Genomic DNA, 16,642 nt, shown 5'->3' on the forward strand with positions numbered 1-16,642 from the left:
TTTCACATAGAAAATATTGTAAAGTAATACCTTTAAAGAAATGTTCTAGAACTATATGATGTTCTAATTTGCAAAATCATACCAACTTAATCAACATATAGATACTTCAAAAAAAAATGAGATCTGTTTCGGAAAAAAAAATGTAGTAGAACCTCAATAATTATTAGATTCAACGTTATGAGTAAGTATAAATTCGAAGAAAAAATAATCTCTCAAAGAAAAAATCTAGCGTATTTTAAAAAAGAACAAAAAAAACGGTTGAATGAATTGCTTAGTTTTCCTATCCATTTGGTGGAAACTTACAAAGAACAACACACACAAATTAGAGACAAAATCAAGGAAATCAAAATATAGAAGAGTAAACTAACATATATCTAAATAAACTTCAAATTAAATAGGATTAAAATGTTACCGTTTTAAAATAAATTTAGAGCTTCTTGATTTTGAAGCACAATCAGAGAAAATAAATGAAAAATATGTACAACCTTGAAGGAGATAACACGATACTACTGAAAAACGAGGGTGGGAGCAACTTGTTGTCTAGAACAATTATGAACTAGAAAAATGAATAATATAAAGGAACTTGGTAATTTACAACTCCATTTATTTAAGTTATTTAAGTTCCGCATTGTTAAATTCATCACATGTATCTTAGGTGATCAATATTAATTTTATGTGTTTTTAGGTGATTTGTGATATTTTGTAGTTAAGTATACTAGATGCTCCATTTTTGGATTTCACCTGTTTTTATTATGCATTATTAGTCATTTTAATGAGAGGTGTCACGACAGATCTGAAATGTTGATCTCTAACCGATTCAAGAAGATGCTTGATAATGTTGTTATACCTAAAACAAGTGTTGAAACTAATAAATTCTAGAAGATTGGATTAAGGATGAGTTGTCAATGTTAGCAAATAAAGATGAAAAACTACAAAAAGATTTGAGTTGTCTCTCATGTACATTGTATTGTCCTAGTATACGTACTATCAAAAAAGAATATGATTTATTCTTGGGTCAAGGTTTATGGATAATTTATAAGGGTCTGATAAGGACAAATAATGGAGCTTTTTATAACAAGAAAAATCCTCCTATAAATAAAGCTTGAATTGGAAAGTTTTATAGAGTTTGTAGGTTGGAAATTTTGCAGAGAAGAAGAGAAATAAACTAGAACATTCATAGTCAATTCTTTCCAAAGTCCAGTATTGTAGGAATCTGACATTGTGAGATGTGACACCCAAGATCACTTGCAGTTGGAAGATTGCAAGGGATTCACGTACTTCCTTAGGTTTATCATTTCCATTATCTTTATTTATAAATGTGTAACTTAGGACCTCATTATGTTGTATTTTTTTTTATCAACTAGAGTTAAATCTTACATGTTGGATAATATGAAATTTCATGGAATAATAGTCTTTTGAATGTTAATGAATGTAATGTTATGTTATGTTTAGTTCTTACAGTTTACTGTAAGTTAGATAAAATTTTGTTAGGATGTAATAACATTTAACAAATGGATTTCAAGAACTAATATGGTAAAGTAAAGAATAGATATACATTGCTTACTTAGTAGACAAAATGATACATACTCATAAATAGGAAAAGAAAAAAACTTTTGTAAGATAAACTATTCCCAAAACTAAAATAAACATAAGGTTAATACATTCAAAGTACATTTGGGACTTTTTAATATCTAACCACAAATTGAACATAGAAATGCAGAAGAGTTGCCCCCTTGGGGAAAATCTTGATTTACACACTTAACTATTGAAAAATGAAAGAAGAGTAATGAAAGATGGAGTTGAGTTTTAATGTGAACCTTATTGACAATAGAAAATATTCACTTATACCTTAGATTGTTGAAACATATTATCTTGTAAGATCTATCAAGTATTTACTTCAAAAAAAGTACTTTATCTTAAAAAATGTATAGAGTGTTGCATGAAAGAAACTTATGGATGAAAAATAAAACCACCATATACCTAGATGGAAGAGCTCCCAAACATGTGATTCATGTGATTCCTAGGAGGAGTTCTCAAGTTCTTGATTTACACACTTAACTATTGAAAAATAAAAGAAGAGTAATTAAAATTTTGTTTAGTTTTAATGTGAACCTTATTGACAATAGAAAATATCCACTTATACCTTAGATTGTTGAAACAATATTATCTTGTAAGATCTATCAAGTATTTACTTCAAAAAAAGTACTTTATCTTAAAAAATGTATAAAGTGTTGCATTAAAGAAACTTATGGATGAAAAATAAAACCACCATATACCTAGATGAAAGAGCTCTCAAACATGTGATTCCTAGGAGGAGTTCCAAAGTTCTTGTTTTATAAAAAGTATATAATAAAAAACCAACTTTAAAAAGGAATTTCGTGAAGACGAATAATAGCACATGATATTGTTGTATCAAAGATGGAGGTTTAACAAAAATGAGAAGAGGTTAAAAGTTATATTATATGTAGAGAAATAAATAATTTTGGAGGTATCTCATTTCTTGTCTTGTTATGATGTTTGTTTGATTCAAATTAATCGATTATCTTTGTTTCATATTCAATGCATATTGAATCAATTACTTTGGCATCAACAACATTGCATATCTAAAGGCAAAAATATTCTAGACACTTCAATTTGTCATATTTATTAGCATTGTCATCTATGTACGAACTTTACCTTGAATTATGCTATTAACATGGGTGTTGTTAGTTTGTTTGCAAATGCATACTTTTTATTTTTGGCGAAATTAATATTATTTTTTATTGATGTACTTTATCAACTTGAATAAATGAATGTCATTTTTTAGTCAAAATAATTTACCCCAAACACCTCTTTAAGTTATTTAATTGTATAAGAATAATGATATAGTTTTAAAAAATTCAAATTAGGTCATGTTTCTGGATGAATTTAGAAGATGGAACACTTGAGTGATTGATGTGATCTTTTTGCCACTGATTGTACTATTATAATCTCCTCGCTTGCTCCTTATATTATTGTTTATCTTGATATGATGATGTTGTTCCAGCTCGAAAGCAAGTGTTGACTATCATCTCCATAAGGTCTGATTGTGTTTCAAAGACCGTTCAATAGTTTCTATTAATTTAAGTTTGATTTATTAAAAGATTGATTGTTTGGTGAATACTTAAAATGTAAAATAACATAAAATAAACTTCCGATGTTTCAATAGTGAGAAAATTTTGTTAGGATTATATTCATTGACCCGTTCTCATGTAGTACCTTTGATTAATAATATGCAATTCTAATCAGTTATTAATATTACCACTCGAAGCTTTCATCGCATCTCATGTCTGAGTCAACGACATGAGACCATTCCTATTACCTAATAGATGGGCTCTCTGTCTATTAGCCAATGTGTTGGTATTAAGTTTCAATAGCAAATACATATATGAAACTTAAATCTCTATCTACACTTTAGCATCCAATAGATGATATACTTGGATCTAGTAACGAACAATACTTTTCAAATATCAAGTCATACCATGAAAACATGTTTTAGGTAGTTAATCCAAAACAAGCACTAAGAACCAATGATCCATCAATATTAAAACTTAGGAAGAATTATATAGAACACCATGATCAAGATCAAAATATAAGTAACAGGACAACTACATATAACCCCGATAAAATAGAAAATTACCCACGCTTACTCGTCATAGCTTTACAATCAAGTCGTAGATAGAATAAAGAAGTTGAAAAGAATATATTGACGATTCTTCAAAAAATACTTCCGACCTTAATCTTCCTCATATATTCTTTCTTGTTGTGATTTGGGTGAAAACCTAATTTCACTGAGGAACTACATTGAATTCACCAATATTTCAAAAGGAACTGCATGGCATCCTTATTTATAGGATTGTAAAGGGTAAGTTTACTAAGGGCACCGCCCAAGCTCACTTAACGTGCATACTTTCTTCTAGATTAAGTAATGACAACTCACCCTACAACTAGTCTTGTCTCCCATGCTCCCTAAGCGAACTGCTCAAGCTCGTTTAGCCATCAAACCATTTCTTCACCTTAAAGTAACTTAACCCTGCAATCTTTAAATCATCTTTGCTCGTTAAGCGCACCTGTGTTTCTTGGCTTAGCGAGTTCGCACCTTTTACTCGTTAAGTGCGCCTTTATTCTTGGCTTAGTTAGCATCGATTTGTTGGTAAAGTACGTTGGTTTGGTCTATTGTGTTATTTTGGTAATTTCTTGGTCCTTTTTGGCTATTTTTAATAAATGCATATTTCAAATGTCCAGACATGCGTTTTATCACTTTTCATAGATAAATTAGAGGTTTTTCATTTGATTAATTGTAAAATAAGTTAATAAGTGCATATGTATTTAACATATTTTTTTGCACTTATCAACTCTACCCAACTTATCTTTTTGTTTGTCCTCAAACAAAATCCATTCAAATAGTTTATAATAAGTTCAAAATTCATGTTTCAAAAAGAAGTTAGATTGACTTGATCAAAAACTTTTGAAAAAATATTGTTTTATGACATAATTTACTTTATAATGCAAGTACATAATCCATATTATCATCAAACCATAGCATGAGAATGAAAAACTTGATTTTCTAAAGTAAGATTTTAAAACATGTATAGATCAACAATCAATTTATCATTAGAATCATATTCACACTGATCATCTCACAAAAAGGTTGGTGTTTTCCTCCTCAGTTTCTAGAGCTCCTAGCATACAAGAAATCTTGTAGAACTTCGTGAGGCGTGTATACACCCCTCATGGTTTAATCCTGTAAAAAGGTTAACATAAAGAATTTTTAACAATCCCATTTTCATTTATGGTTGAGGGACATTCCTTTACGGCCTAGCTATGTGTGTCTGACGTCTCAGACTGTTGTCGCATGGCATTCCATCAATATTGTTTTCATTATTTGCATTGTTGTCATTGTTGTTGTCCCGATTATTGTTATTGTTATCCATATCAACCATTATTTATTGTTTTGAAACAAAATAGTCTTCTAGGTTTTGTAACTTTTTCTTTCTTTTCTTACTATTGTTACTGCGTGTAGTTCGCTCAATATCGAGATCGAACAAAAGTTATTCTCTAGGAACCTTACCTCCTATAAACAAGTAATAACAGAACTAGATAACAAAAATAGTAGGTTATTAACTATAAACAAAATATTCACATATATTAACAGATATAAATAAAATACTTAAAATGATAAAACTATCGAATGTCTTCAAAAACTAACGCTAGTCTCCAGCAACAACGTCATTTTTATTGCATATCAAAAGCAAATGTTAATTATCGTCTCCACAGAAACTGATTGTGTTTCAAATAGCGTTCAATAGTTTCTATTACTTTAAGTTTTGTTTATCATAAGATTGATTGTTTAGTGAATACTTGAAATGTAAAATAACATAAAATAAACTTTTAGTGTTTCAACATTGAGAAAGCTTTGTCGGGGTTAGACTTTATTGACCCGTTCTCATATAACATCATTGACCAGTAACATGAAATTCTAATTAGTTATTAATATTACCGTCTAAAGCTCTCATCACAGCTCATGTCTGAGTGAAAGAGTTGAGATCGATCGTGTTACCTAATAAACGATCTCTAACCATATTAACCAATATGTTGACATTAAGTTTCAATAGCAAATATGGATATTAAACTTAAATCTATATCTAGACTTTATCATCCAATAGATGACCGACTTGGATCTAGTAATGACTAGTGTCTTTCAAATATCAAGTCATATCATGAAAACATGTTTTAAGTAGCTAATATAAAACAAACATTAAGAACTAAGAATCCATCAATATAAAAACTTAAGAAGAATTACATAGAACGACATGGTCGAGATCAAAATATAAGTAATAAGATAACTACATTTAACCTCAACAAAAGAGAAAATTATCTACGCTTATTCATCGCAACTTTACAATCAAGTCATGTAAGAAAGAAGTTGAAAAACACCTGTTGACGATTCCTCTAACACTGCTCCCGCTCTCGATCTTCCTCTCATATTCTCTTTTGTTGTGATTTATGGTGAGAACCTAATTTCATTGAGAAACTACCTCAAATTCACATTTATTTCCTAATGAATTGTCTGGCACCATATTTATAGGGTTGGAAAGGGTGAGCTCACTAAGTACACCGTCCAAGCTCACTCATGTGCCTAATTTCTTCTAGGTTAAGTAATTCTAGCTCACCCTACCACTAGCCTTGCCGCTTATGCTCGTTAAGCGAACCTTCCCAGTTTTCTTAGCCAGCAAACACTTCCTTCACCTTGAAGTAACTTAACATTGATATTTTTGAATTGCCTTTTCTCGCTAAGCACTCCTGTGTTTCTTGGCTTATCAAGGTTGTATCTTTGCTCGCTAAGCGTTCATGTATTATTTGCTTAGCGAGCCTTGATTTATTAGGAAAGCCCTTTTGCCTGCTCTCTTGTGTTGTATTATTGATTTCTTGATCCTTTTTGTATGCTTTTAATCAATGCACGTTTAAAATATCCAAATAGATGTTTTATCAATTTTCATAGATAAATTAGGGGTTTTTCATTTAGTTACTTGTAACATAAGTTAATAAGGGCCTACATATTTAACATATTTTTGGAAGTTATCGTATGTGTACCTACACAATACATTTAGATGCAAAAGTAAGACAATATGCTAACACATAAAAGGGAGTAAATTGATTATGTAATCATACATAGGAGTGAGTCTCCTATTTATAGAAAATATGGTCTCTTATATGTTCCATGTAATTGTTATTTCCACTAAAGTGATCTCTGAGATCATCAATGGATAAGTAAGGACTTATTGCCGTAACAAATTTTTGAGAGAAATGGCGGAAACTATCTGATTTAAAGGCCCTCCATATAGTTCGAAATTGTGGGAACACATAAGTGCTTCTAGGTAACAAATTAATAAATGTGTAAGTTTCCAGGAATTAACTCAAAGGTGAATCATCGAATTGTGTATAATGATATGTGAAGGTAAACACCTCAAATATTGTAACTTTAGATCTTACTATTGAGCCTATTACATAATTAGAATTGTAGACTTACTTAATCATTTATATATGATGGATTTGTGTTGGGTTGCTAATGGTCATTTTATTATTGATCTTTTGAGTCTAAAAACATGCACGATGGTACTTGAGTTTCCATTTAATATAGAAAGCCCTTATAATTAGAGGAAAAAAAATTCATGTTACTATTGTTATATTAACATATCTATAACACTATCCATGACAAGTCTAAATTAAACTTTTGTCAGTTCTTTGTTAAGAAAAACCTCAAGAATCTTCATCTTTCTCCCTCCACCATTTTCACATTCTTAAACTCATTCAAATTTTAGGAGAAGTGGTACTCATGGAAGAAAACTTTTGGCAATAATACATACAAGGTGAACTATTACATAGTGTTCAAAATTTATCATAGTTAAACTCTATTTAAATAAAACCTTATAAACTCTATTTAAATAAAACCTTATAAAATATTTGCCACAAATTATAGTTAAACAAAACTCTAATTATTTTGTCATAATTAAACCGTACTTTATCTGTATATGGCCTACAAAAACTTAGGACAGACTCTGGTGATAATATGCTTGATATGAGAAAGTGGAGGAGAGAAGTGAATGAGGATGTCAAAGAAGGTGGTGGGGATAGCATTTCTCTTATAAGACAGCAAGTCAACACGTTTGGGCCTATAGAATTTCTTGATTGTAAATAAAATGGCCAATATTAACATATAATCCAGAACGACCCATTTTAATCGACCCGACCCGGGATTGAATCAGTGTTACCGGACACTAACGCGAGGGAATAAGATATATGGTAGCATTATCGGAGAAGGAACAAAAAGTTGCCTTCAGTTCAGTTTTGAACTTCAATTTCACATTCAAGTTATCTGAAATTCCATAGAAATACATTGAGAGATGGAGATCGAGCTCAATGACTTGATCGCCGATCTTCAATCTCTCAATCAATCCCTTCCAGATCCATCTCTCCGTGATGCGTTCCACAAGGTAATTTCATCTCTTCTCTTCTTCCAATTCTGCATGTCTCATCCTATGATTTTCTGAGTGAATCGATCGTTTCTTTTGCGATAGTGACATTAATCTACAATGTATAATGATTTCTGCTTAGCACTGGCTTGAATTGACCTGATTCGATTTGTATCTTTTGATTTGAAGATTCAATCACGTGTTGAGCATATTGCTGATCTTGTTAGGGCTGAACCTGTTCGCCGCTCCAAAGTTAAGGTTAGTTAAACATTCGTGTGTTGGTTTTCTTTGATTTGATGCATTTGTACTGAATTGAATTATTGTCACTGTGTTGAGCAGGATATGAGTGCTGAGGTTGTTGACAGCAATCCATACAGTCGGCTTATGGCGCTTCAGAGAATGGGAATTGTGGAGAATTATGAACGGATAAGGAATTTCTCCATTGCCATAGTTGTCTGTACTAATCTCCTCTTGCACCTTTAATTACTTTTGTTGAATAAAATCTGTGGTATGATTGATGTGCATGTAACTGTTCACTCACACTGATGCGAGCATAATGCTGAAGTACTCATTTATTTTAATGTTTAATCTTAGAAAGCAAATTCTAGGATTGGAGAACATTGAATTTCAAATTTATCTGGGAGAATACTTGTGATTAGAAACATTAGTCTTAATGTTATTTATTTATGGTGTTTTTATTGAAATGAAAGTAGAATTATATGCCATTTGGATCTGTGGACCTTAAAATCTGTTTGTTACTTTGTATTTGTTAGCCATTGATGTGATATCAATCTTTCGATTATGGTATAAAGACTTTGTTGGCGTTGACAAGAACAGAATCACAGTTTATATCTGGGAGTGCGCCCCGTAAATATAAATAAATACAGTATCGTTAGTCAAACTTGTGTTGGTATGACTGCTGGATATCTAAGTTTTATTTATACTTTAGAGCACTTAGGTTTGATTATTTACTTCCAATATTTCATAATGGAGATATGATCACATATAAAGCTCTGCACAAATTAATATAGTCCTTAAAGCATTTCATGCCCACTCCATTTGAGATTAAATACTGAGAGCTAGGAGTGCAATACTCAAAATATTAAGATAATTTGTCCAAAGAGGTTATGATCTTAACATAGTAGTTTATGAAAGGTTTAAGATTCTTTATTTATCTTTTTGGTCATAAACTTGGAAAATAGATTATTGTTTTAAAAAAGAACTAGATGAACATGTAGTTTTGATTATTTTAGAAATTTCTGCAAATTCTTTAGGTTTTTGTTTCACTTTTGCCAATAAATAAGTTCTCACTTTTGCCAATTCTTATGTAATCACAGGGAGTGGGTGGTGTAGGAAGTGTAGCTGCTGAGATGCTTACAAGATGTGGCATAGGTCGACTATTGTTGTATGATTATGACAAAGTGGAACTTGCAAACATGAATAGGCTCTTTTTTCGTCCTGATCAAGTGAGTACCCAAATCTTAACTTTCTTGATCTATGTAACCGATCCCACCTAATGGGCAAAGACATTTGTGGTTGCTCTTCTTGTATACTTTTATTTTTGCGAAAGCAAAAGGTTGTATACATTTTTTATTTCCTAATTCCTATTCAAAATTTGATTAGATATTATGACGTTGTTTAATCTATATAACAAATCTTACCTAATAGGCGAAGAAGACCTTGGTGGTGGTGGTTGTTTACATTTATTATTTCCAAACATGATGTCTTTTGAATTCATTCAAGGAGAAGTCCTATAAGTATTTATTCACAAATTTTCTATTCATGGTTTGCACACAAAGTTACAATTTAAAATTTTGATCTAGACTTATGTGCTGACCGCCTTATATTATATTATAGATTTTACATATAAAAGCTTCCAGAAGTAAAGTGATTTTTTGGCTTTTCAGGCTGGTATGACAAAGACAGATGCAGCTGTACAAACGCTTTCAGATATAAACCCTGACGTTGTGCTTGAGGTAAGTATTTTTTTAATATTTGTGTCCTCTCATTCAATATGCCTATCGTGTTACTCAGATGAATCTTGTATTTTTTTCCGTGCTGATACATTCCCATTTTCTTTTCATTTAGAGCTATACACTGAACATCACGACAGTTGATGGTTTTGAAACCTTTATGTCTTCTTTGAAAAATAAGTCATTTTCTCCTGATAAACAAGGTAACGGCGTGGATCTTGTCTTAAGCTGTGTAGATAATTATGAAGCAAGAATGGCTGTTAACCAGGTATTTATAATTTAACATAATTGAAGTTTTCAATTCTCGTCTTTTTAGTTCTGCTAAGAGATTGCTGTATGTAACCAACTTTCTATACATACTGCAGGCTTGTAATGAACTAAGCCAGACATGGTTCGAGTCGGGTAAGCATTCTTTTCTTGTAAGTGATAAAACTCTTGGATATTTGTATCTTAATAAAGATAAAATGCTTAATATTGGCTCTCAACCATAGATAATGATGTGTGCAGAAAAGTAATGTGAAAATAATGTGATAGAATTTACTCTGTAAACTAGAATAGACTTGGTTCTTTAAGACATTTCACAATGTAAATGAAGTTGTAATTGACTGATGTTTTCTTCCTCATTGAAAGTATCCAGACCTTGACAAGTGGATACATCTGTGAACATTTAGCTGGCAACATTTATTTTTTATATATTTTTGGGGTGTTCGGTACTATCTCAATGTGCATTACTTATCAAATACAAAGAGAATTGTGCTAGTGCATTCTGCTAGATGCATTGCCAATTCTTCATGTTAGGTATACTTGTCTTATGAAAGTATAGTTATGAAGAAACTCATGTGGATAAAAATTCAAGCAGGTGTTTCTGAGGATGCTGTTTCTGGTCATATTCAGTTACTTATTCCTGGCGAAACTGCCTGTTTTGCATGCGCTCCTCCTCTTGTAAGTTTGTTTTCATTTGAAATTGGGTATGAATCACAATTATTGATGTAATGCCTCAAAGGATTGAATTTAATTAACCTAGTGATATATTGTCAAGTTTCAGAACTCCATTCAAATATGGACTATATTATTGTAAATTTTCTAATAGCAGACTACATAACCAAATATGTTCATGCATACTTCTAAATCCAACTTACGGAGAATGGGAGATAATTATGTTTTTCCTCTTTCTCCTCTTAGGTTGTAGCATCTGGGATTGATGAGCGTACACTCAAGCGTGAAGGGGTTTGTGCTGCATCTTTACCAACTACCATGGTGAATTACAATACTATATCTTTTTATGATTAAAATTTAAGATAAATCTGAAGCTATTAATCTTATAATTCTTGAATCGGGTAGCTTATTAGCATGTAAAAGGACAAAACTGTTTTAATAAACACTCCATGACATGGCATTTATTATTTTTAGTGGCTTATTTAATGTCACTTTTAATGTTGAGAAAATAGGTACACTCTTTGATGGTTATGTTAATTGGACTTGGAAAATTTTGTTTCACTTTCCAGGGGGTTATTGCCGGGCTTCTTGTCCAGAACACACTAAAATTCTTGTTAGGTTTTGGCCAAGTCTCTCCTTATTTGGTAAGTACTGCAGTAGAACTGAAACACCCCCATTTGTTCTCTTTTTTCATTGAACAAATGCATATTATTCCTTCTCTTTTTGTTTTAAAGATTGAGAACAGAAATAGTCTTATGATCTGTTTTCTTGTATGTAGGGATATAACTCTCTTAAGGATTTTTTCCCAACTATGCAAATGAAGCCAAACCCTCAATGTTCAAATGCAGCTTGCGTAAAAAGACAGGTAAGGACTTTGGTCAAGCCCACCTTGCAAGCATTTGATTTTATGATTAAAGTTGTGTATTATCCAGTGTGGTTATTACTTTTTTTTTTAAACAAAGCATCATGTGTGATTATTGAACTATTAATGTTATGTAGGGAGAGTATATTCTTGCAAAGCCAGCAAGAGATGCTGCAGCAAAAGCAAAGTTGGAAGCTGAAGGACCCTCGATTGAAGAAGGTCCATTGCATGATGATAATGAATGGAATATAAGGTGCTTAATGATCTTTTATACCTTTCATATACGTCGTTTTGTTTACACAAGAGCTATGTGATCTGCCCTACATAGATGTAATGAATATAATCATTAATCGTACATCTAATATCAAATAGTTTTGTTGTCTTGCAATTCTAGCCTATGCATTTACTCATGACTTTGTTAAATTTTCAGTGTCCTTGATGATTGTGAGCCGGCGGATGGTACCAATACCAAAAGTTCAGGTATTTAATTATATCCTTAAGTCTCCTAATGATAAGCTTAATGGGTTTGCCATTTACTACAAGTAAAGTTCCTGATGTTGGGTTATTTCTTTCTTTTGAGCTACACTGCTCTTTCATCTAGCTCCTTTATGGAAATCTTTCTTTTGCATTGCGTTTTCATTGCAAAAGCAAACATTACCAGCAGTTATTCATTTTGCCAATTCACGTGTCTTTTATGTCTTTCTTGGTTAAAGAAACATTTACCTTTATTGTTTAAGGGTTCTAGTTTCTTTTAATTCTATTATTCATGCGCAATTAGTTTTTAAACTAGTAACCTCATGTCCCCATATATATTACAGATGCCCTTCCTGAAGGTCTCACTCATGAACTCCCAACTGCGGACGAATTTCAGAACCCAGTTACTCCTGAAGCTCCAATCAATGACAATGATGACCTCGATGAACTAAGAAGGCAACTTGAAGCCATTAATTCTGTGTAGTGTAGGTTATAGTTTTTTTTCAAAAAAATTATAAATAAAACATTTGGATTTTGTTACTTCAGGTTTAACTAAATTGTTTTGGATTCATCTCTTTTATTTGGAAGTTTTGCAAAACAACTCACATGTTAAAATTACTTGGCCACATTGACAGCTAGCTACAAGGACGCATGCGATTTCTTTATGCGGCTTTGTTTGTTGTGCATCGAGTCCAAAACATCTATTACAAAACAAGGGTGGTACGCACTTACACCTAATCTAGGAATCACACATCTTACGGAAGCTCCAAAATTCTCTTTTGAATTTCAAAATTTGAACACATTCATTCTACAACAAATGACTTCATGACTGAAGCACCCCATTTTTCTTAAAAATTGGTTTGGATTTCAATCCTTGTGTCACAGTTCCCGATTCAATCTTTGGATTAATCTCATGACGATACTTTTACATCTTTGGCAGTAAGTTAGAAGAATTGTCTTTTTTAATAAACTTTATCTTATGAGCCATTTATAAATCAATCCCATAGTAAATCATTAACATTTGTAATTCAATAATAAGATCAAAATTAGAATAAAATAGAAGAATTATTGTGTATATATATACATGTTTGAAATGTCAATTACAAAATATCATAATCAATTTAAGTATAAAATATAATATAAAATGTTAAACTATACAATAAAATCTAATTATTGTGTATATTCGGTGTCTTTGTTCCTCCTATTCTGTAGTACTACAATGCATGTTGTGTCTCTGCTAAGATGTATAAGTGCATTTCCCTTTTAGTAGTATGTATAAGTGCATTTTCCTTTTAGTAGTATGTTTTGATTGATGTCAAAAATCAGATCATTTAGTATTTGTGTACCTCGGATGATATCCTCTTAATTTAGGTGTGCATTTTCATAATTAGGAGTGCATAATCATCCTTATACGTTTAGAGTCATTTACTAAGTTGAAAACAAGATTTTATGTCAAAATGAATTTTATGCATCAATTCTAGATGCTACAGGTCAGCTCATATTTCATAAATAATGTGGGAAATTATTTTCACTCAACATGCATAAACTCATATTTGCTATGGGTCGGTGCATGAAATTATTTTCAGTCAACATGCATCAACTCATATTTGCTAAAGATTGGTGCATAAAAACATTTCACTCAGTATGCATCGACTCATTGCTGCTACAAGTCGATGCATGAAGACTCAAAATTTAAAAGAATGATCATTGGACATTATGAGTCAACTCATAGTTGTTATAGGTCGATGCATAGAAGAAAATTTTCTTCTATGAGTCGACTCAGCTCTGCAGGTCGATGTATAGGTTGTGCTTTCACAAATCATTTGCTCACTGTCCTTCATGCATCAATGCATGAATTTTATGAGTTGACTCATAACTCATTTTTGTCGAAAAAATCTTGTTAGTCTTGCACGAATGTTCTGTTACATTTCCTCATTTTCACACACATACAAATACATTAATGCATCTCATTTCAAATAATTGAAACCTGAAAGATACAAAGATTGCTCTTCATCTTCATTCTTCTTCTTAGCATTCACTCAATATTTACACATAATAAATCTTGTGGAATGATCTAGATTGAGAGTGATAACGTCTAAGTTAAGGTTTTTAAATCTTAATTGGGTTGAGAATCTTTGGGATTTCGTTGATAAAATCAATTGGGGTTTTCCCTGCAAGATCGAGCTTGATTTGGTTTTTTTTTATAAGCATCTCGCAAAATTGAATTCAACCGAGTGAAAGCCTTGAAGAACGGTGGATTCTATTAAGGGAGTATCGGTAACTAGAGGATTGTTTTATAGAGCTTGGGTTCATAAGAAGCTTGTGATTGGATTCATCCGAGTGAAAGCCTTGAAGAACGATGATGTTTATCAAGTGAGTAGCGGTAATTGGATGATCATTCGAAGTTCTTGGGTCACTTGATCTAGCTTAAGATCAAGGGAAGAGAAGAAGATATGATCGACATCAAATATTGAATTTGAGGGTTTGCATTGCTATTTCTTCTCTTGTATAACATTTTGCAAAAGGTTATGTAAACTATCTCAATTCCCGTTTGGAATTGGGAAAAGACGTACCCATAGTGAGGTCGATTGGAGAACTGTCTAAATAAATCTTGTGTCTCTTTCTCTCTTTCTCTCTATTTTATATTTGGTATTGTTTTTAATTAAGTGTGCAATAGTTAATTGCAGAAAATTTCTAAGTGTTGGACTATTTAAAATTCTTTTGTGAAGAGAATTACAATTGGATTTCACCACTATCAACACATAGAAATTCTGCTTGGTGATCATTGCACACCAAGTGTCTCACAAATTGCTCATGTCAATTGGGTAAACTTGTTTCATTGTAAATAGCTTAACAAAATGTTATAATGTTAAAACGTGTTTTAGAAAATCATATTGATTTTATTTCTCATCTTGGTATTATATTATTCTTTTCACATTACGTTTTAAACGCATTTTTGGTCCTTTTGGTAACGGGTTCGGATAGACGAGTTTTCGATCTGAAATCGCTTTCGCATAACCATAGAAAATAATTTTAAAATTGAATTTTCAATTAAGGGTCTATTCACCCCCCCCCCCCAACACACACACACACACACCCTCTATACCAGTTTTCATCGTCTAACGAATGGTATCATGAGCACCGGTTTATCTTGTGCTTCATATTCGCTTATTAGATTATGACTTCCGAACCTAAAAGGGCATATAATAAAGCGTCAGTTTTTAATGGTGAAAACTATGGTTATTGGAAGGATTGTATGTGTATACATATCAATTATATTGATAGGAATGTATGGAATGTCATCCAAAATGGTCCATTTGAAATTACCCTGATCAATGCGGATGATGTTGTTGTACATAAACCGGAAGTACAATGGAATGCAGATGATGAGAAAAAGTGGTATGTGATTGGAAAGTAAAGAATATTCTAATCTTCACTTTAGGAGGTGATGAATATTATTGTTTTTGTCATTGTAAAACCGCTAAAGCTATGTGAGACTCATTATGAGTTGCCCATGAGGGTACAAATGAGGCCAAAGAAGCTAGAATCAATACTTTAAATAAAGAGTTTGAAGTGTTTCATATGAAGCATGGTGAAACCATTGTCGATATGCAAAAGAGGTTCATTCATCTTATAAATTGTTTGAATACACTTGGTAAGCTCATTTTTAATGAAATTGCTACTAACAAAATTTTGATACGTCTTAATAGGGAATGACAGCCTAAGGTCACTGCCATCAAGGAATCTAACAACCTATTGACATTGGACATTACTACTTTGCTTGGTAGGCTTGAAAAACATGAGCAAGATCTCATTTGTTTAGAGAAGCATGAGAACAATATTAAGAAAGAAAAGAACAAGGACGAGGAGGTTGAAAATAATTCAATTACTCTTATGGCTTACAGTTCAAAGTTGTCATACCCCGATTTTGATCCCGAAATTTTTCCGTTTTTTCTTTTTATTTTTGCATTTTGCATACATTCATCAGTATAAAACGGATTTTAATATCTTGACCTTTTATTTGATTTTAATTTCAAATTAAGTTTAATTCCAATTGTCAATTTAATCTTAATTATTTATTTTTACTAATGATTAAAACTCTAATTGATTTTTATTTCCAAATGAATGTTAGAGTGGATATCCAAGTAATTTTAAATGAATAATAAATTAATTTGATTTTTAATTTGGTTTTTACTGATTTGTTATTATTATTTAAATAGATATTTAAACCAACTTCTCAATTATCCATTTTATAATTAAAATCCAAAATCCAAAATCCATCCATGGTGCATTTCAAATCAAATAGTACCTACTCATTTCATAACATTCCAATAATTCATTCCAAAAAAAAAAAGAAGAGAAAAAACAAAATCCAATAATAAACACATTAATCCAGTCATCAGGGA

At 31.6% G+C, this 16,642-nt stretch overlaps 1 protein-coding gene across 1 annotated transcript; it reads left to right on the plus strand.

The window, feature by feature from the left end:
* The first annotated feature begins 7,790 nt into the window (after positions 1-7,790).
* On the plus strand, positions 7,791-12,854 carry LOC127078354 (ubiquitin-like modifier-activating enzyme 5). The gene is made up of 14 exons (XM_051018804.1): positions 7,791-8,012; positions 8,181-8,249; positions 8,331-8,444; positions 9,329-9,457; positions 9,899-9,967; positions 10,080-10,232; positions 10,330-10,366; positions 10,824-10,906; positions 11,147-11,221; positions 11,470-11,544; positions 11,679-11,765; positions 11,900-12,015; positions 12,193-12,242; positions 12,581-12,854. The coding sequence occupies exons 1-14, from the start codon at positions 7,923-7,925 to the stop codon at positions 12,718-12,720; spliced, it is 1,287 nt and encodes a 428-aa protein (XP_050874761.1). The 5' UTR covers positions 7,791-7,922; the 3' UTR covers positions 12,721-12,854.
* Positions 12,855-16,642: the final 3,788 nt, after the last annotated feature.

This window comes from Lathyrus oleraceus, chromosome 5, assembly GCF_024323335.1.
Source record: "Lathyrus oleraceus cultivar Zhongwan6 chromosome 5, CAAS_Psat_ZW6_1.0, whole genome shotgun sequence".
In the NCBI taxonomy this organism is placed as follows: Eukaryota; Viridiplantae; Streptophyta; class Magnoliopsida; order Fabales; family Fabaceae; genus Lathyrus; species Lathyrus oleraceus.